This window comes from Mobula birostris, chromosome 28, assembly GCF_030028105.1.
Source record: "Mobula birostris isolate sMobBir1 chromosome 28, sMobBir1.hap1, whole genome shotgun sequence".
NCBI lineage: Eukaryota > Metazoa > Chordata > Chondrichthyes > Myliobatiformes > Myliobatidae > Mobula > Mobula birostris.
This window is the reverse complement of record NC_092397.1, coordinates 2,828,815-2,849,786: the sequence shown is the minus strand read 5'-3', so window position 1 is coordinate 2,849,786 and position 20,972 is coordinate 2,828,815. Positions and strand designations below refer to the sequence as shown.

At 46.7% G+C, this 20,972-nt stretch overlaps 1 protein-coding gene across 1 annotated transcript; it reads right to left on the bottom strand.

The window, feature by feature from the left end:
- LOC140188820 (large ribosomal subunit protein mL49-like) lies at positions 1 to 8,685 on the bottom strand. Its single transcript, XM_072245470.1, has 4 exons — positions 8,536 to 8,685; positions 5,633 to 5,792; positions 4,263 to 4,387; positions 1 to 215 (listed from the first exon to the last, which is right to left on the bottom strand). The coding sequence occupies exons 1-4, from the start codon at positions 8,683 to 8,685 to the stop codon at positions 69 to 71; spliced, it is 582 nt and encodes a 193-aa protein (XP_072101571.1). The 3' UTR covers positions 1 to 68.
- Positions 8,686 to 20,972: the final 12,287 nt, after the last annotated feature.

Genomic DNA, 20,972 nt, shown 5'->3' with positions numbered 1-20,972 from the left:
TTTTCTACTGTAGATTTCTGTTTTAATCAAACAATCTCAGCACGCTGTTTAACATCCATTCACAAAACTCAGAACCCCTTCTCCAGCAGCCACGATTTCAGCTCTTTGTCAAAGTAACCTTTCACCCGCAGACTCATTGTCACCTCGTTGACCTGTGTGAGCGGCGTCTTGCCCGTCAGCTGCGCGAGGTATTCCTTCACATCCTTGTCGAGTGTCTGAGGAAGGCAAGAGGGCACCAGAGGGGTTAAAACATGCAGAACAACAACACTCGTGCACAGGACAGAGCGATAGGAAGCTCAAATACCATCTATAAACTTGCTGATGATACAACCATTGTTGGTAGAAGCTTACGTGGTGACGAGAGGGCATACAGGAGTGAGACATGCCAACTAGTGGAGTGGTGTCACAGCAACAACCTGGCATTCAACGTCAGTAAGACAAAAGAACTTATTGTGGACTTCAGGAAGGGTAAGATGAAGGAACACATACTAATCCTCATAGAGGGAGCAGAAGTGGAGAGAGTGAGCAGTTTCAAGTTCCTGGGTGTCAAGATCTCTGAGGATCTAACCTGGTGTCAACATATTGATGTAGTTATAAAGAAGGCAAGACAGCAGCTATACTTCATTAGGAGTTTGAAGAGATTTGGCATGTCAACAAATACATTCAAAAACTTCTATAGATGTACCGTGGAGAGCATTCTGACAGGCTGCATCACTGTCTGGTATGGAGGGGCTACTGCACAGGACTGAAAGAAGCTGCAGAGGGTTGTAAATCTAGTCAGCTCCATCTTGGGTATGAGCCTACAAAGTACCCAGGACATCTTCAGGGAGCGGTGTCTCAGAAAGGCAGTGTCCATTATTAAGGACCTCCAGCACCCAGGGCATGCCCTTTCTTCACTGTTACCATCGGGTAGGAGGTACAGAAGCCTGAAGGCTCACACTCAGCGATTCAGGAACAGCTTCTTCCCCTCTGCCACCCGATTCCTAAATGGACACTGAACCCCTAGACACTACCTCACTTTTCTTAATATACATCACTTCTGTTTCTCTAATCTATTCAATCTATACAGTAATTGATTTACTTATTTATTACTATTTTTATATATTTTTTTCTGTTAGATTATGTATTGCATTGAACTGCTGCTGCTAATTTAACAAATTTCACGTCACATGCCGGTGGTAATAAACCTGATTCAGATTCTGGTGTGTACGCAGAAGGGATTAATTCAGTTGAGACCCTCCGTTGGTCGTGGTTGACCATGAGTATTACGTCCCAGCTGTCTGGCGAGCCAGGGCAGTATGATATGGAGAGCAGGCTCTTGCCCTTGTAACCCTCTCCACACATCTGATGAATCCAAAGGCAGAGGCCGATACAGTAGGTACCAGCATCGTTGCAGGAGTTGCCAGTCGACATTGAACTCAACATAGCACTGCCTTAGGGTCTCCAGCTCCAGATTGTTCAGTTAGGCCTTCCGTGGGGAAAAGGGCCTGTTCTTATGCAGTACTGATTTACGTTCTACGATGCAGGGTTTGTGCAATTCTACTCTTCACTCTGGAGCACCTGGACAACCGCTACACATATGCCAGGCTTCTGTTTATTGATTACAGCTCAGCGGTCAACACCATCATCGCTCAGTGTTAATCGGCAAGTATTAAAACCTGGGCCTCTGTACCTCCCTCTGCAACTGGATCCTTGACTTCCTCATCAGAAAACCTCATAATACTGATACACCTGAATTGAGCTATTCCTCCTCAAATTGTATCATATTATGATCACTGCCTCCTAAGGGTTCATTTACCTTAAGCTCCCTAAAGAAATCCATTTCATTAAATAACACCCAATCCAGAATAGACTTTCCCCTAGTGGGCTCAACCATGAGCTGCTCTAAAAGGCAATCTTGTAGGCAATCTACAAATTCCCCCACTTAGGATCCAGGATTAACCGGATCTTCCCAATCTACATGCATACTGAAATCCCCCATGGCTATCGTAACATTGCCCTTTTGACATGCATTTTCTATCTCCCATTGTAATTTGTAGCCCACATCCAGGATACTGTTCAGAGGCCTGTATATGACTCCCATCAGGGTATTTTTAACCTTGCAGTTTCTTAAGTTGACTCACAATGATTCTACATCTTCCTTATGTCACCTCTTTCTAAGGATTTGATTTCATTTGTTTACCAACAGAGCCACACCATCCCCTCTGCCTACCTGCCTGTACCTTCGATACAATGTGTATCCTTGGATATTAAACTCCCAACTATGATCTTTCAGCCACGACAGTGATGCCCTCATTGTCATACCTACCAATTGCTAACTGCACTCCATGATCATCTACCTTATTTTGTATACTGGGTATTCAAATATAACACCTTCAGTCCTGTATTCATCATCCTTTTTGACTTTGTCCCCATGTTACACTGAAACTCATCCTGCTGACTGCAATTTTGCCCTGTCATCTGCCTGTCCTTCCTGACAGTCTCACTGCATACCAAGACAGTCTCTCTCCACACAGCACTGCAGAAAAGATTTAGAGTCATAGAATCATAGAAAGATACAGCACAGAAACAGGCCCTTTGGCCCATCTAAACAGTGCCCACCCATTTAAACTGCCTACTCCCATCGACCTGCACCGGGACCATAGCCCTCCATACCCCTATCATCCATGTACCTATCCAAACTTCTATTAAAAATTGAAATTCAGTTTGCATGCGCTTGTGCTGGTAGCTCACAACACACTCTCACCTCCCTCTGAATGAAATAGTTTGCAGCCATGTTTCTCCTTAAACATTTCCCCTTTCACCCTTAACCCATGACCTCCAGCTGTCGTCCCACCCAACCTCAGTGGAAAAAGCCTGCTTGCATTTACTCTATCTATACCCCTCCTAATTTTTGGAAGATGTTGTCATGACTCGAGGGACTGAGTTATGGAGAGATTGAACTGGCAGGGACTTTATCCCCTGGAGACTGAGGGCTGATTTTACGAGTCATGAGGGGCACAGACAGGGTGAATCAAGAACTAGATGGCAGAGGTTTAAGGTGAGAGAAAAGGATCTTATCAAAGCTTGTGGGCTAACTCTGAGTATATTTGCATGGAACACTATCACAGGAAAGTAACTTCCATCATCAAAGACCCCCAGCATCCAGGCCATGCTCTGTTCTCTCTCCTACCATCGGCAAGGAGGTACAGGAGCTTTTGGTCCCACACCACCATGTTCAGTTATTACTGTAAGCAGTCCTGGTCACCTACCTGCAGGAGAGATATCAATAAGACTGAAAGAGTGCAGAGAAGATTTGTCAGGACATGAGGACCCGAGTTATAGGGAAAGGCTGAACAGATTGGGATTTTATTCCCTGGAGCGTAGAAGATTGAGAGATTTGTTTACAAAAGTATGAGGGGGAAAAGATAGGATAAATGTAAGCAGGCTTTTTCCACTAAGGTTAGGTGGGACTAGAACCAGAGGTCATGGGTTAAGGGTAAAAGGTGAAAAGTTTAAGGGGAACATGAAGAGGAAATTCTTCACTCAGAAGGCGGTGAGAGTGTGGAACGAGCTGCCAGTGGGAGCGGTGGACACGAGTTTAAGAGAAGGTTGCATAGGTACCTGGATGTGAGGGGTAAGGAGGGTTATGGTCCATGGGAGCCCTTCATACTTACTCCATCCATGTACCTATCCAAACTTCTTTTACAGTTGAAAGGTGCAGGTCGATGGGACTAGGCAGAATAATAGTTCGGTATGGACTATGTGAGCAGAAAAGCCTGTTTCTATGATTAAGTATGTGTATCTATGTCACCTTGTGATTCATTTTCTTGGGGGCATTTACAGGAAAATAAAGAAATACAATTGAATTTATGAAAAAATATACGACAAAGACTGAGAACTCACCACAAAATGCTGGAGGAACTCAGCAGGACAGGCAGCATCTTTGGAGTTGAATAAACAGTCAACGTTTCGGGCTGAGACCTTTCATCAGGAGGAGACTGTTTATTCCTCTCTATGGATTCTGCCTGACCTGCTAAGTACCTGCAGCTTTTTCAGTGTGTTGCTCTGGAGCTCAAGCATCTGCAGAATCTCTCCTGTTTCTGACACACAGCTAATGTGCAAGAGAAGACAATTTGGGGAAATAAAATATTTTTTTAAACTACAATACTGACAACATGAGTTGTAGAGAACTTAAAGTGAGTCTATAACATTGGGTGTAGAAATGGAGGGAACGTTTCGTTTAAACAGTTTTAAGACGACGCAAGGAAACGATCACGTACCCAAATGTCGCCCTCTATCTTCCGAATGACCGTCATCTTTCTGTTGCCATGCGTGATGTCCGTATAAACTGGGAGGTTGTGCATGCGGGAACGCCGGATCATATACGGCAGGTCAGGGGGTGGATCTGGAAAAGATTAAACACCGATTACACACCGTGGACCCGGCAAACACCAGGTCCTTACTGACTCAATGAGCTCACTGGTCACACACCTGGGCTGAAGGTAACCTGAGCCGGGCTGATTGGATTTGAGAGGGACTGAGGGGCAGCTTCTTCACGCACAGGGCGGTGGGTGCATGGAACGAGCTGCCAGAGAAGATGTTTGAGTCAAGTACATGAACCTCATTGAGGGGTGACCTCATTTAAACCTATCAAATGTTGAAAGGCCTCAGTAGAGTGGATGTGGAGAGGATGTTTCCTATAGTGGGGGAGTCTAGGGCCAGAGGACACAGATAGAGTGCGTGTGGAGAGGATGTTTCCTGTAGTGGGGGAGTCTAAGACCAGAGGACACAGATAGAGTGGATGGGGAGAGGATGTTTCCTATAGTGGGGGAGTCTAGGACCAGAGGACACAGATAGAGTGGATGTGGAGAGGATGTTTCCTATAGTGGGGGAGTCTAGGATCAGAGGACACAGATAGAGTGGATGTGGAGAGGATGTTTCCTATAGTGGGGCAGTCTCGGACCAGAGGACACAGATAGAGTGGATGTGGAGAGGATGTTTCCTGTAGTGAGGGAGTCTAGGACCAGCGGACACAGATAGAGTGGATGTGGAGAGGATGTTTCCTATAGTGGGGGAGTCTGGAACCAGAGGACACAGCCTCAGAATAGAGGGACATCAATTTAGAACAGTGATGGTGAGGAATTTCTTCAGCCAGAGGGTGATTATTCTGTGGAACTCAATGCCAAAGGCGGCCGTGGAAGCCAAGTCACTGGGCATATTTAAAGTGGAGTTTGATAGGTTCTTGTTTAGTCAGGGCATCAAAGGTTACGGGGGGAAGGCAGGAGGATGGGGTTCAGGATGATAATAAATCAGCCATGATGGAATGGTCAGGTAGACTCGATGGGCTGATGGCCTAATTTTGTCTTATGTTGATTGATGGTCTGAGGCAGAGTGAAGGAGAATGAGGAGGCTGTGCCAGGCAGGGGAAGGGTGTCTGGGTGCAGTTACTAGAGAGAGGGACAGGTGGATGATAGATACTTTGATTTGGTGGGATAGCAGCCAGAGGTGGTTGGCAGAGTGACGCTGGGCTGAAAGATAAGGGGGAGATTGACGCCCTCATGCAGGGTATCGACCCGAAACACCGACAATTCCCCCTCCCACATCCACACATGCTGCTCGATCCTCCAGCATTGCATCGGACGACACAGACCTCGAGGTGGACACCATCCCGATGGGGTGGGGTAACGGTCGTGTTTCGGAGGAACTGGCACGGTGGTGGGTGGAATCAATCTCTCCACAAAATGGAATTCCTCCGTCGACTCAACAATCCCCGGATATGTGGAACCAGAACCCGGAGCCGTGCAGTAACTCTAGGACAAAACGGAAACGTCACTGAGAACCTTCACAACTGGTGGTCCTGTGAGATCAAACTACCAAAAGCTGCCTGACAGCTGGCTCCTTACCTTCCCTTTCTTTATTGCTTGCTTAGTGGCTCTTTGTTGCTTTTTAAAGCTCCACCAATCTTCCAGTTTCCCACTACTCTCAGTGACTTTGTACACACAAGCTTTTAGTTTGATGCCTTCTTTTATTTCCTTAGTTATCCACGGCCGGCTCTCCCCACCCTTACTGTCCACAACTCCCTAACCCTAACCCGTACGTCTTTGGGATGAGGAGGGAAACTGGAGCACCTGGAGAAAACCACAGCGGTTACAGGGAGCACGTACAAACTGTTAACCGACAGTAGCAGGATTCGAAGCCAGATCACTGGTGCTGTAAAGCATTACGTTAGCCGTGACACTATTGTTTACTCTTATTGGAGAGGTGCGTAATTGTGTCTGTAACCTCCTCTGGCAAAAAGTTCCTGGCACTCTGACTCTCTGTGTTTAAAAAACTTGACCATCACATCGTCAAACTTCCCTCCCCCTCACCTCCAACCTATGCCTGTAGTGTGACATTTCCACCAGGGTAAAAGACTCTGTAACCATCTGCCTAACTATCATGTCTGTGCGCGGACCAAGACCAGATCACAGGCAGCACGCTAAACTCCTTGAAATGGAAACAAACAGGGATTGCCGGAGGTTACAATGGGCAATGGGCACCACTTGCAGCCTGCTCCTAACACATCCTTGGGTACGTTAGCTGTTGATGCAAAAACACATTTCACTGTGTGTCATGATGTACACGGGACAAATACATTTAAATCTGAATCAGGTCATTGACAGGATGCAGAGCTGCTCTGAGAATTAAAGCCAGAAGAATGAAAGATCAAACTTGAAAGCAGAACATAGGGTTAATGACAGGATTCTCAGCAGTGAGGAGGAACAGAAGGATTTTGGGGTGCACGTCCATAGATTCCTCAAAGTTGCAGCACAAGTTGAATTGGTGGTTAAGAAGGCATTTGGTGTGCTGGCCTTCATTAGTTGGGGGATTAAGTTCAAAAACCTTGAGGTAATGTTACAGCTCTATAAAACTCTCGTTAGAGTTTACCACATCAGTGATATGTGAACTGTTACAGCTCTATAAAACGCTATTTAGAGTTTACCACATCACTGATCGGTGATCTGTTCGTTGTTCGCAACAGCTGACTGGAGTTTTGAAGTGGCCGGCGCTCCGCCGAGATAAGGAGAAGCCGGCGCTCGGCCAGGAGAAGGTTTGGAAGGGCTGACCTGGGTGCAGACTATGCTGCTGCCTGCTACTCAAAGACATAGGAGCATGCAGTGTAACAATGAGTGACTGTCTTGGATGTTTTCCTGCGATCGCAAGACCTAGTTGCACATTGATAATGTGAGATGCGGCAGACCTGTTTCCCTTGTTTGGTGGGGAGACAAGTGATGAGGCAGCAGCGTGCTCTCCGTTGTAGTGAGGACAAGGACTCAAGCCGTGGGCTTGCCTGCTGCTGCAGCCCAGGTGAGAACATGCTGGAGGCAGTGTAACCTGGCGTCTGTGCTCAGTTGGAGGCTGCCCTCTCCCGTCAGTGCTGCCCTCCAGTGTTTGACCGGCGGAAGGACAAGCAGGATTGCCAGGAGCTGTCCCATCAATTGGCAAATCGCTCATGGACTTGGTCTATATATGTGCTTTCTTGCATAACGATGTGAGTGTGTTTTGAACGTACGTTCGGCACCTGGGCCCCAGGGGAACACGATCTCATTCGACTGTATCTATGGATGGTAAGAATGATCATGAAACTTCCTTTGATTAGACCACACGGAGTACTGTGTTCAGTTCCGGTCACCTCATTATAGGAAGGATGAGGACACTTTAGAGTGGGTGCAGAAGCTGCCTGGATTAGAGAACATGTCTAATGAGAATGGGTTGAGCGAGCTTCTCTTTGGAGTGAAGGAGGATGAGAGGTGACTTGATAGGAGTGTACAAGACTATAAGGGGCATAGATCAAGTGGACAGGCAGAGGCATTTTCCCGGGAGTGTGTGGAAATGGTTAATAGAAAAAGGCATAATTTTAAGGTGATTGGAGGAGTATAGGGGATGTCAGAGATAGGTATTTTTTACACAGAGAGTGCTTGGTGTGTGGAATGGGTTACTGGTGGTGGAGTCAGAGACAGATACATTCGGGGACACTGCGTCGTAAACAGGCACATGGATGAAAGAAAAATAGGAGGGAAGGGTTAGGTTGAACTTAAAAGGTCGGTACAACAACGTGGACCGAAGGGCCTGTACTGTTCAAGGTTCTAAGCAGAGGCAGAGTTGAGCCCCATGATCTAATCGGAAGACCCAACCTGAAACTGAGAACTTTCAAATGGCAATTAATTCAACTTTTGACTTTACGACTCGGGGGAGCGCGAGGTGAGCTGGCCCCGCCCACTCAATCTGGCCGCGCCCCGTCTCCTCGTTATGGCTCCACCCACCTGTTCTGGCCACGCCCCGTCCCAGACTCCGCCCATTCTAGCCTCGCCTCGTTATGGCTCCACCCGCCCGTTTTGGCCACGCCTCCCAGCTCGGTGTCCGGGCAGCCGACTCTCCTCAATCGACGACTCCGGACTTGTACTCCTCCCGCCGCCGGGACCGCAACCAACCGCACTCCCCCGTCCCTCAAGTTACTGCCCCAGCCTTCCCGGTGGGTCCTGCTCCCGGTCTGATCGCCGCCCTGCCCGCTACCTGAGGCCGAGGGACAATGAGGCGTGCAGCCCTCAGCAAACGGTTCAAAGCAACCGCCGCCATCTTCTGCCGGCTATTGACAGTCCGCGCCTGCGCAATCGGCGGGAGTGGGCGCAATACACATGCGTGGAGACGGCATGGTCCGGGCATTCATCGTTCAAGACCGGCCTCTCTGGGAACAACAACACGCATGCGCAGTTTCGGCAGCTAAAGCGGCGCCTGGAGTCCGGTTTATCGTCCCGGCATGCGTCGTGAAATTTGTTAACTTAGCAGCAGTAGTTCAATGCAATAAGAAGCAAATTTAATAATAATAATAATAAGTCAATTACAAAATACGTATATCGAATAGATTAAAAATCGTGCAAAAACAGAAATAATATATAATAAAAAAGTGAGTTCGTGTTCACAGGTTAATGTCCATTTAGGAATCGGGTGGCAGAGGGGAAGAAGCTGTTCCTGAATCGCCGAGTGTGAGCCTTCAGGCTTCTGTATCTGCTACCTGATGGTCACAGTGAGAAAAGGGCATGTCCTGGGTGCTGGAGGTCTTTAATAATGGACGCTGCCTTTCTGAGACATCGCTCCCTGAAGATGTCCTGGGTACTTTGTAGGCTAGTACCCAAGATGGAGCTGACTAGATTTACAACCCTCTGCAGCTTCTTTCGGTCCTGTGCAGTAGCCCCTCCATACCAGACAGTGATGCAGCCTGTCAGAATGCTCTCCACAGTACAACTATAGAAGTTTTTGATTGTATTTGTTGACGTACCAAATCCCTTCAAACTCCTAATGAACTATAGTTGCTGGCTTGCCTTCTTTATATGTTGGGATCAGGTTAGATCCTCAGAGATCTTGACACCCAGGAACTTGAAACTGCTCACTCTCTCCACTTCTGAACCCTCTATGATCCCAGCAGGATCCTTCAGAAACAACGTGACCAGCAGGTTCCGTCCTCCCTTCGCAAACTTACCGTCGGTGGTAACGGTTTCAGACTGGAACCACTGAATTACTGCAGCAATAAAGACCATGGCCATTCTGCCCATCACGTCTGCCCTGGCTTTGTGTAACCCAGCACATCGCGTCTGCAGATTTTATCCAGCAACTGCCCTGGCAGTGTATTCCAGTCTGTAACCCACTCCAGCAGGCAAAATATTTCCACTTTTGGAGACCCTTCTTAGGAAAATTGTGTATAATTATGTTTTTCTTGTGAATGCTGTGATGTGATAGAAACAGGGAAACATAGAAAACCTACAGCACAATACAGGCCCTTCAGCCCACAAAGCTGTGCCGAACACGTCCTTACCTTAGAAATTACCAAGCCCTCTATTTTTCTGAGCTCCGTGTACCTATCCAGGGAAAAAACATCCAGCGAGTGGCTATTCTATGAGCGAAAACATCTCGTTAAATCCACTCGCTGGATTTTTTTTTGTCTTTGGCACCATTCTTTGTAAATTCCAGAGTCTGCTGTGCGTAAAAATCCCAGGAGGTCAGCAGTTTCTGAGATACTCAAATCACCCTGGGCGGCACCTAATTAATTAGCTTGTTTGTTTCGGCTTTTTTCTGAAAGATGTGCCGGACGCTCTCCGGCTGGCAATGCACCCCTGACGCTGAACATTCCTAATCTTATCATGTTCATAAATCCTGCCTCTCAGGATCTTCTCCATCAACTTACCAAACACTGAAGTAAGACTCACTGGTCTATAATTTCCTCGACTATCTCTACTCCCTTTCTTGAAGAAGGCAACCCTCCAATCCTCCGGAACCTCTCCCGTCCCCAGTGATGATGCAAAGATCATTTCCAGAGGCTCAGCAATCTCCTCCCTCGCCTCCCGCAGTAGCCTGGGGTACATCTCGTCCGGTCCAGATGACTTATCCAATTTGATGCTTTCTAAAAGCTCCAGTGCATCCCCTTTCTTAATGTCTATGTGCTCAAGCTTTTCAATTCATTATGGCCTTCACAGAAGGGTACACAGCGATCAGGGAAGAGATTTTGAGAGTAGGATAATACATGAGTTACTGAGCATGCTTGGAGCCAAGGACAACGCTTTATCGCCCTGAGGGTGATCCCTGGCCCGAGAGGTTCAACTGGACATTGGTAGACATACTCAGAACCCTGGAGATCAGCAAGATGAACAAATAGTGTCAGTATATTCAGCACCTGGTCCACTGCAGTAACTGTACACAGAATGAAACCACTGGATACTTGCTATGTTATTCGATAGAACATAGAATAGTACAGCACAGTACAGGCCCTTCGGCCCACAATGTTGTGCCGACCCTCAAACCCTGCCTCCCATATAACCTCCCCCCCACCTTAAATTCCTCCATATACCTGTTGAGTAGTCTCTTAAACTTCACTAGTGTATCAGGCAGTGCATTCCACGTACCAACCACTCTCTGAGTAAAAAACCTTCCTCTAATATCCCCCTTGAAATTCCCACCCCTTACCTTAAAGCCATGCCCTCTTGTATTGAGCAGTGGTGCCCTGAGGAAGAGACGCTGGCTGTCCACTCTATCTATTCCTCTTAATATCTTGTATACCTCTTTCATGTCTACTCTCATCCTCCTTCTCTCCAAAGAGTAAAGCCCTAGCTCCCTTAATCTCTGATCATAATGCATACTCTCTAAACCAGTCAGCATCCTGGTAAATCTCCTCTGTACCCTTTCCAATGCTTCCACGTCCTTCCTATAGTGAGGCAACCAGAACTGGACACAGTACTCCAAGTGTGGCCTAACCAGAGCTGCATCATTACGTCGCGACTCTTAAACTCTATCCCTCGACTTATGAAAGCTAACACCCCATAAACTTTCTTAACAACCCTATCCACCTGTGAGGCAACTTTCAGGGATCTGTGGACATGTACCCCCAGATCCCTTTGCTCCTCCACACTACCAAGTATCCTGCCATTTACGCGATGTTCAGGCGTGAAGCGAGATCGCTTGTTACCTCTGTTTTGGTACCGGTGGGGAAGACTTGCCACAGAAGACCTATCTTAAGGTTGTCATGCTGAAGGGTTTCAGCCTGAAACATCGACTGTGCTCTTTTTCGTAGATGCTGCCTGGCTTGCCGAGTTCCTCCAGCATTTTGTCTGCGTTCCTCTGATTTCCAGCGTCTGCAGATTTTCTCTGATTTGTATGTCTGACTTCAGTAAGGAGTTGGAAAACGATTATGAACCAGCAAATGTCTCTGCTACCAAGCAAAATGAACAGAACCAGAGGAGATATGACCAAAAGATCAGGTTCTTCGAACGGAGGCTGGGAGACAGCATTCTCATAAGAAATTGGGGCTTGCAGGGTAGCATAAGTTGGCTGACCGTTGGGTGGCTACGCGTTACGTAGTGGAGAGTCAGACGACAATGTGCCAGTTTTCCAGAAGACGGAATTCTCCATCAGAAGTACTTTTTCAATGGAGAGGTATGTGTTGACCCAGAGCCTGACATGGACTTCACACCTAGTAGGAGGTCTCTGCGCCAAAGTTGGAGAACAGAGTGACGAGCAGTGGAGAGGCCTGGAGGCCCGAAGGGAACCAACCCACAAAGTCGTATGGACTCGGAGGATGAGAAAATGGGGGCGTGGTACACGTTACCTGGTGCAAACTCCAGGAGAATCCTGAACCGCCCCATACTGACTCGCATTTAACGGGAGTAGGAGAGGGGTGGGGGTCTAGCAGTCGACAGGCAGACCTGTGGCTGGACATCGAAGGGAAGTTGGGCTCCGATGTAATTGGGGATGAAGCAGAGCTCAGTCAGGTGACGGGAATTCGAGTTGCCGGAATGCACCAGTAAAAGGCAGGGAGAGGCCTCCCCAATTAGACCGAAAAGGTCCAAGTGACTGCTCGGGTCTGAAGATGGGAAACGATCAATAAAGTGAACAGAAACTCTCATTTCTCTGAAGTGACGTCGAACTTGAGATTTTCATGATTATGAAGGAAATGGGAAAAGGCAGAGAGGCCTAACTTTGGTTTCGATTCCAGACCAGATTCAGGTTAGATCAGATTCACACATGAAATGCTGGAGGAAATCAGCAGGTCAGACAGCATCTATGAAGGGGAATGAACAGTCAATGTTTCGGGCTGAGAGTCCTGATAAAGGGACTTGGTCAAATATGTTGACTCTTTATTCCTCGCCAAATGCTGAGTCCCTCCAGCATTTTGTGTGTGTTACTCTGGATTTCCAGCATCTGCAGGATCTCTTCTGTTTGTGTAGGGTGACACAGTCGCGTAGTGGTTAGCACAATGCTTTATAGTACAGGTGACCCGGGACAATTCCCAACGCTGTCTGTAAATTTGCAAGCTCTCTCCATAATCACGTGGGTTTCTTCCTGGTGCTTTGGTTTCCTCCCACAATCCGAAGGGTTAACAATTGGTAGATTAATCGGTCATTGTAAATTGCCCCGTGAATAGGCTGGGGTGAAATTGGACAAAGGACAGGAGGGGCTGACTCCACCCTGTATAAATGATGGTGAGGTGGTGTCCATGGGTTCATAGACCGTTTGGAAATCTGATGGCGGAGGGGAAGAAGCTGCTCCTAAAGTGTTGATTGGAGCAGGGGTGTGGGGGTTCGGGCTCCCGATGGTATTAAAGAGAAGAAGGCATGTCCTGGGTGGTGAGGATTCTTCATGGTGGATGCCACCTTCTTGAGGAACTGTGTTTTGAAGATGTCCTCGATGGTGGGGAGGTTTAAGCCTGTGATGACGCAGGTCAGTCAGCGTCAATGGAGAGGAATAAATGGTTGAAAGGTCTCAAACCAAAACATCTACTCTTTATTTCTCCCTTTGCTTCCCAGTCCTGCATAAGGGTCTCAGACATAAATATCAGTCGTTTCTATACATGCTGAGTCCCCCCAGCGTTTTGTCTGTGTCTCTCCAGATTTCCAGCGTCTGTAGATTCTCTTGTGTTCAGATTTATTTATTTGTCAGGTGTACATTGAAACATCCAGTGGAAATGTGGCGTTAACATTAACAGCCAACACATGGATGTGGCCGGAGGGCAGCCCGCGAGAGTCGCCAACCTTTCGGGCGCCACCATGCTCGGCAAAACACCGCAAACGCAGAACACAAGAAGCAACAAAACCAAGGCAAAACAAACCCCGTTCCTCCCTCACACCCACCCACGCATTCACGCACACACACAGCCCTCCAACCCCCCAACCCCAGGGCAACCCGTTTCTGGACCTGGGGTTTTCATCTTTGAGTTTGAACAAGGATTAACTTGTCCGCTAATAGGAGACACTGTGAACTGAGCGGCGTTGAAGTCGGAGGGTCAAAGTTCATCCTTCGCTCCCTGCTGACTCAGCGACCCTCAACCATGGCTGCCACGCCCCAGTTGACTCAGAGTAATTAACAAAAAATATGTGCTCATGGACACTGTTCTCAGATGGGGAGTGAGGTGCTTTTCCCACCTGTTGGTTCCACCATCACAGGAGGCCGTTCTGCCTCGGCTTTGGGCCAGCTCCCTACTGGAGCAATCCCATCAGTCCTATCCCCCCCCCGTCCTTCCCTCAAGCATTCTCTCTCGTGCCCCAGCCCCACCCCAACCACTGACTCTTTTGCTGTCTTTCTACATCAGACCATAAGACAAAGGAGCAGAGTTAGCCCATTCAACCCATCGTATCTGCTCAACCACCCCATCATGGCTGATTTACTATCCCTCCCAACCCCAGCCTCCTGCCTTCTCCCCGTAACCTCTGACAATCTGACTAATCAAGAACCCACCACCTCAGCTGTAAACCCTGTATACCCAATGATCTGGACTCTACAGCCACCTGTGGCAATGGATTCCAGAGATTTCCCACTCTCTGGTTAAATAATTAGTCATTTAAACATCAAACTAAATGAATCCCTTCTGACTGCACAATGTCCACATCCCTCTGTGCTGTGCACATTGGAAAATTGGTTTATCACACACTAAGGTACAGTGAAAAATTTGCTCATGCATGTGATCCATAGAGGTCATTTCATAAATCAATGTATACTTATTATCGAAGTATGTATGTGGTTTACAGCCCTGAGATTCGACTTCTCCGCAGACAGTAACACACACACACACTTACTTACAGACACACATACAAACAGACACACACATACAGACAGACATACACGGACACGGACACACACACATGCAGATAGACACACGCATACAGACAGAAATAAATAGAAATAGAAAAAGTAGTGTAGTATTGTTCATGGCTTCAATGTCCATTGAGAAATCGGACGGCGGAGGGGAAGAAGCTGTTCCTGAAGCATTGAGTGTGTGTCTTCAGACTCCTGTACCTCCTCCCTGAAGGTAGCAATGAGAAGAGGGCACATCTGGGTGATGGGGGTCCTTAATGATGGACGCTGCCTTTTTGAGGCATCGTTTTTTGAAGATGTCTTCAATGGCTGGGAGGTTAGTGCCCATGATGGAGTTTACTTCGATCCTGTGCAGTACAACCCCACACCCCAGACCCCACACCCCACACCCCACACCCCAGACCCCACACCCCAGACCCCACACCCCAGACCCCACACCCCACACCCCACACCCCAGACCCCACACCCCAGACCCCACACCCCAGACCCCAGACCCCAGACCCCACACCCCAGACCCCAGACCCCAGACCCCACACCCCAGACCCCACACCCCACACCCCACACCCCAGACCCCAGACCCCAGACGATGATGCAGCCACCTGCAATGCCCTCCATGGCACATCTGTTGAAATACCAAATTTCCTCAAACTCTTAATGAAATATAGCCACTGTTCATATTTGTCCATATAAAGAACACAAAAATTAAAAAGTACAATAAATATAAATTCATTATCATTATCGTTTCATGCTGTGACATGTAACATGGGTGATCGTTGTTTTTCCATGACCATGATTGTTCTTGGCAAACTTTTCTACTGAAGTGGTTTGCCATTGCAAATACTCAGCCATTATCAATACTGCTGAGAGATTGTCTGCCTGGCATGAGTGGTCACATCACCAGAACTTGTGAGGAGCACCAGCTGCTCCCATGACTTCACGTGACCCTGATCGGGAGCTCAGCCGGTGCTACTCCTTGCCCAAGGGTGACTGCAGGACAGCGGAAGAAACGAGCGCCTTTTGTAGAGACGTATCTCCACCCAACACCCAGTAAGTATGTGAGACAGCTTACATCCGTGTATTGGTTGTATGTCGATAAAGTGACACGAGACACAGGAGTGACTGACAGGAACTGAGAATTGAGTTTATTGATCATGTGCTCATCAAAACATATACTGTGTTAATAACCAACACGCCCACGGGATGTTCTGGGGGGTGGGGGGCAGCCCCATGTATTACCATATATTCTGGCAACAACATGGCATGTCTACAATGTCCAGTCAAACACAGAACGACAAAGCAACAAGCCCCGTTCCTCACTCCCTCCCTACGACCCTACGAAATTACAATGCCATGAGAAGGGTACTGGCCCAGGTTGACTGGAAAGAGACAGAAATTACAATGGCATGAGAGGGGAAGCGGCCAAGGTTGACTGGAAAGAGACACTAGCAGGAAGGACAGCAGAGCAGCAATGGCTGGAGTTTCTGCAAAAAAATGAGGGAAATGCAAGACAGATATATTCCAAATAAGAAGAAATTTTCAAATGGAAGAAGGACAATATTGTGGCTGACAAGTGATGTCAGAGCCAAAGTAAAAGCTTTGGTGGAAGAAATAAACGAGCAGATTATTATTTAGATGGGGAGAGAATTAAAAATGCAGAGATGCAAAGGGACATGGGAGTCCTTGTGCAGGATACCTTAAAGGTTAACCTCCAGGTTGAGTCGGTTGTGCAGAAAACAAATGTAATTTTGGTATTCATTTCTAGAGGTATAGAATATAAGAGCAGGGATGTTATGTTGAGGCTCTATAAGGCACTCGTGAGACCACACTTTGAGTATTGTTTGCAGTTTTGGGCTCCTTATTTTAGAAAGGATATGCTGACATTGGGGAGGGTTCAGAGAAGATTCACGAGAATGACTCCAGGAATGAAAGGGTTACCATATCAGGAACGTCTGGCAGCTCTTGGGCTGTATTCCCTGGAGTTCAGGAGAATGAGGGAGGACCTCAATGAAACATTTCCAATGTTAAAAGGCCTGAACAGATTAGATATGGCAAAGTTATTTCCCACGGTAGCAGAGTCCAGGACAAGAGGGCACAACTTCAGAATTGAAGGACGTCCTTTTAGAACTGAGATGCGGAGAAATTTCTTTAGTCAGAGGGTGGTAAATCTGTGGAATTTGTTGTCACAAGTGGCTGTGGAGGCCAAGTCATTGGGTGTATTTAAGGCAGAGATAGATAGGTTCTCGATTAGCCAGGGCATCTAAGGGTGTGGGGAGAAGGCAGGGGAGTGGGGATGACTGGAAGAATTGGATCAGCCTATGATTGTATGGGGGAGCAGACTCGATGGGCTGAATGGCCTACTTCTGCTCCTATATCTTATGGTCTACATGCTATGTGAGCACACACACACACACTTAAACACAGACAGGCAGACATACACGAACTACATACACACACACACATATACACACACGCACACAGACATAGTGTCACGTACCCTGTGGCAGGAATAAAGAACCAGCAGAGATGGAAAACACTTTGGAGTCTCATATTGCTATAAGCTACTAATATTTATTAGTAACCACGCAATACAGTAATATAAATGTAAATAAATCAAACTGGTCAGCAATGATTATATATATTTATTTATTTATTTATATAAGTATATCAGTAAGTGTGGATATATATGTATGAAAAACCAAGCTTCTTCAAGTCTAGGGGTAAAAAGATACAGTCTTACGATGATGAGTAAAGATCAGTTCAGTTCAGTTCAGTTTGTGGTATTGAGTTGAGTAGTGATGGAGAGAGAGAGAGGGAGAGATTTGAGTCTTCAAGTGAGCTGACGCCGTCGATCTTCTTGTTGTCCTTCAAAATCCTTTAAAAGTCACCGACTGTGACTTTAACAAAGGGGACCGGTTTTCTGTGGTGGAGCTATCCCCCAGGCGAGGGTGGACACATGGACAACTCCCCACCAGTCAACCCCTTTCCTTTTCACTGCAAGAGCGATGGATCGATCCGCCTGATCAGTCCTCCAAAATCCACTTTTCCTGCGGGCACAACAATGCTCATTCAGTGTCCAGATCATGTGTCTGAGGCCTGTATCATCTGACCTCCTATTTTATCTTCCCGTGCTGAGCATCAACTGTCATTCAAATAACACCTCCTTCCTCTCTCTGTGAAAGAAATACAAGCAGGCAAAAGTCCTTGAGAAGTGTCAACGACCTGCCGAAAATCATAACACCGAGTGTCCATTAAATAACGCCTTCGGTCACCATAGCAACTTACGAGCTGCTCGGTGCTGTCTCCAACGCAGCAGAAATCCAAAAGTTAATTCCAGTGCCTTAAAGTGACAGTCCAACGTTAGTCTTTGTCTCTCTCTCTCTCTCTCTCTTCAAAACAAGATATCGATGTTAAATAACTCTCTCTCCCTTTTCAAAAGCACAGCTAGTAGGGGTAAACGAACACAGTTCATAGGGGTAATTCAGGACCCTATCACAGAATCCTCCATCCCTTTATCTGTAGGATAAGTTATGGGGAATTCGCAGAGTGAAAAATTATAAATCTAACTTGGATTTGTGTTTGTTTGTGAATTTTAACCAGGGTTAACTTCTCCCTTAATAGAAAACATTATCTGCTGAAAAGTGTTGAACTGGGAAGGTGACAGATTATCCTCCCTTCTCCACGGACACAGCGTTACTCAAACGTGGACCCGGTCGTCATACCCCAGTTGGCTCAGTAAAATTCCAAAATAAATGTCTTCGTGAACACTGTTCTCAGACAAAAAAGAGGCTGTATCCCCCTGTCAGTTGCATGTTCACTGGAGGCCATTCTGCTCCTCAGCTCTGTGCTAGCCCCCTACTAAAGGAATAAGTCATTGGAGCTGAGGGCAAAGGACGACCCGGTGTTCAGCTCACTTCTTCGGGGAGCTCTGCTCACGTCAGCCCTGAACTGAATCTGAAACTCCAGCCTGCAGCGACCAGCTCTCCCCTCAGCCCTGAACTGGTTCTGGCTGTACACTCACTTTCAGGGGACACTGCAGTTCCTGTTCTGTGTTCTATTCACTTACTTTTTAAAAATTGTTTACACGATTTGTTGTTTTTAATCGCACATCGGATGTTTAACAGTCTTTTCATGGATTCTGTTGTGTTTCTTTATTTTGTGGAGACCTGCAAGAAGGTGAATCTCAGGATTGTAAAAGATTTACATACATTGATAATGAATACACTTTGAACTTTGGGGCAATGTCATCAGTTCCATCCCCTCCCTTATCTCCCTGAGGCACGGCATCTCAATCTCACTCATGTTACGCCCTTCCACTCAAAGTCGAAGTCAAGTTCATTGTCACATCCACAAGTATGTTTATGTACAGGGACGATGACACACAGCTCCAAAACACAACCTCCAGAAGAAACGCAAGATATGATTTTAAACTGAGATTAGTTCATTTGTCACGAATATCAAAACATGCAGTGAAATGTGGAGTCTCAGTGTAAAAGGCTTGCTTGCATAATTTTGTATACCTCGATGAAATCTCCCCTTATTCTCCTACGCTCCACGAAATAAAGTCCTACCCTGTTCAACCTTTCCCCATAACTCAGGTCCTCAAGTCCCGGCAACATCCTTGGAAATTTTCTCTGCTCTCTTTCAATCTTATTGAAACACTGATGCCTTTGAACGAAAAATCCTACAAAACGTAGCGGATTTGGCCCAGTAAAGGCCTCCCAGCCATTCAGCACATCTACATGAAACGCTGTTGCAGGAAAGCAGCATCCACCATCAGAGACCCCTACCACCCAGGCCATGCTCTCTTCTCACTGCTGTCATCAGGTAGAAGGTCCAGGAGCCTCAGGACTCACACCACCAGGTTCAAGAACAGTTATTCCCCCTCAGCCATCAGCCTCTTGAACAAAAGGGGATAACTACACTCACTTGCCCATCCATTGAGGTGTTCCCACAACCAATGATCTCATTTTAAGGGCTCTTTATCTCATGTTCTCGTTATTTATTGCTATTTATTTATATTTGCATTTGCACAGTTTGTTGTCTTCTGCCCTCTACTCGATTTTTCATTGATCCGGTTGTAGTTACTATTCTATAGATTTGCCAGCAGGAAAATGAATCTCGGGCTTGTACATGGTGACATAAATGTACTCTAATAATAAAACTTACTTTGATCTTTTTGAACTTTGACTGGTATGTATTTTGAGAAGTATCACAAGAGATATGTTTCTTATAACGTGAAAACAGATTTTCTACTGTAGATTTGTGTTTTAATCAAACAATCTCAGCACACCATTTTACATCCATTCACAAAACTCAGAACCCCTTCTCCAGCAGCCATGATATCAGCTCTTTAGTAACAGGGAAAGTCCTGCCTGACAAACCTGTTGGAATTCTTTGAGGAAATTACAAGTGGGATAGATAAAGGGGATGTAGTGGATGTTGTATATTTGCACTTTCAGAAGGCCTTTGACAAGGTGCCACACATGAAGCTGCTTACAAAGTTAGGAGGCCATGGAAAGTTGCCGGCATGGTTACAGTATTGGCTGATTGATGGGAGGCAGCGAGTGGAAATAAAAGGATCCTTTTCTGGTTGGCTGCCAGTGACTAGTGGTGTTCCACAGGGGTTGGTGTTGGTTTTTATGCTGTTTATAATAGTATTTAGATGACAGAATAGATGGCTTTGTTGCCAAGTCTGTAGATGATACGGAGATTGGTGGAGAGGCAGGTAGTGTTGAAGAAACAGGTAGGCTGCAGAAGGACTTAGATTAACAGAATGGGCAAGAATGTTGGGAAATGCATGTTCATGCACTTTGGTAATAGAAATAAATGTGCAGACTATTTTCTAAACAGGGAGAAAATCCAAAAATGTGAGATGCAAAGAGACTTGGGAGTTCTTGTGCAGAACACCCTAAAGGTGAACTTGCAGGTAGAGTCAGTTGTGAGGAAGGCAAATGCAATGTTAGCATTCATTTCGAGAACACAAGAGTAAGGATGTGAGGCCTCAGCTTGAGTATTGTGAACTGTTTTGGGCTCCTCATCTAAGAAAAGATGTGCTGGCATTTGAGAGGGGTGATTCTGGGAATGACAGGGCTATCATTCGAGGAACATTTGATGGCTCTGGGTCTGCACTCGCTGGAATTTACAAGGATGAGGGGGGATCTCATTGAAACCTTTCGAATGTTGAAAGGTCCAGACAGAGTAGATGTGGAAAGGATATTTCCCATGGTGGGGGAGTCTAGGACAAGAGGGCACAACTTCAGGGTAGAGGGGCGTCCATTTAAAACAGAGATGCAGAGAAATTTCTGTAGCCATGGGGTGGTGCATTTGTGCAATTTATTAGCACAGGCAGCTGTAGTGCCAGGTTTAAGGCAGAG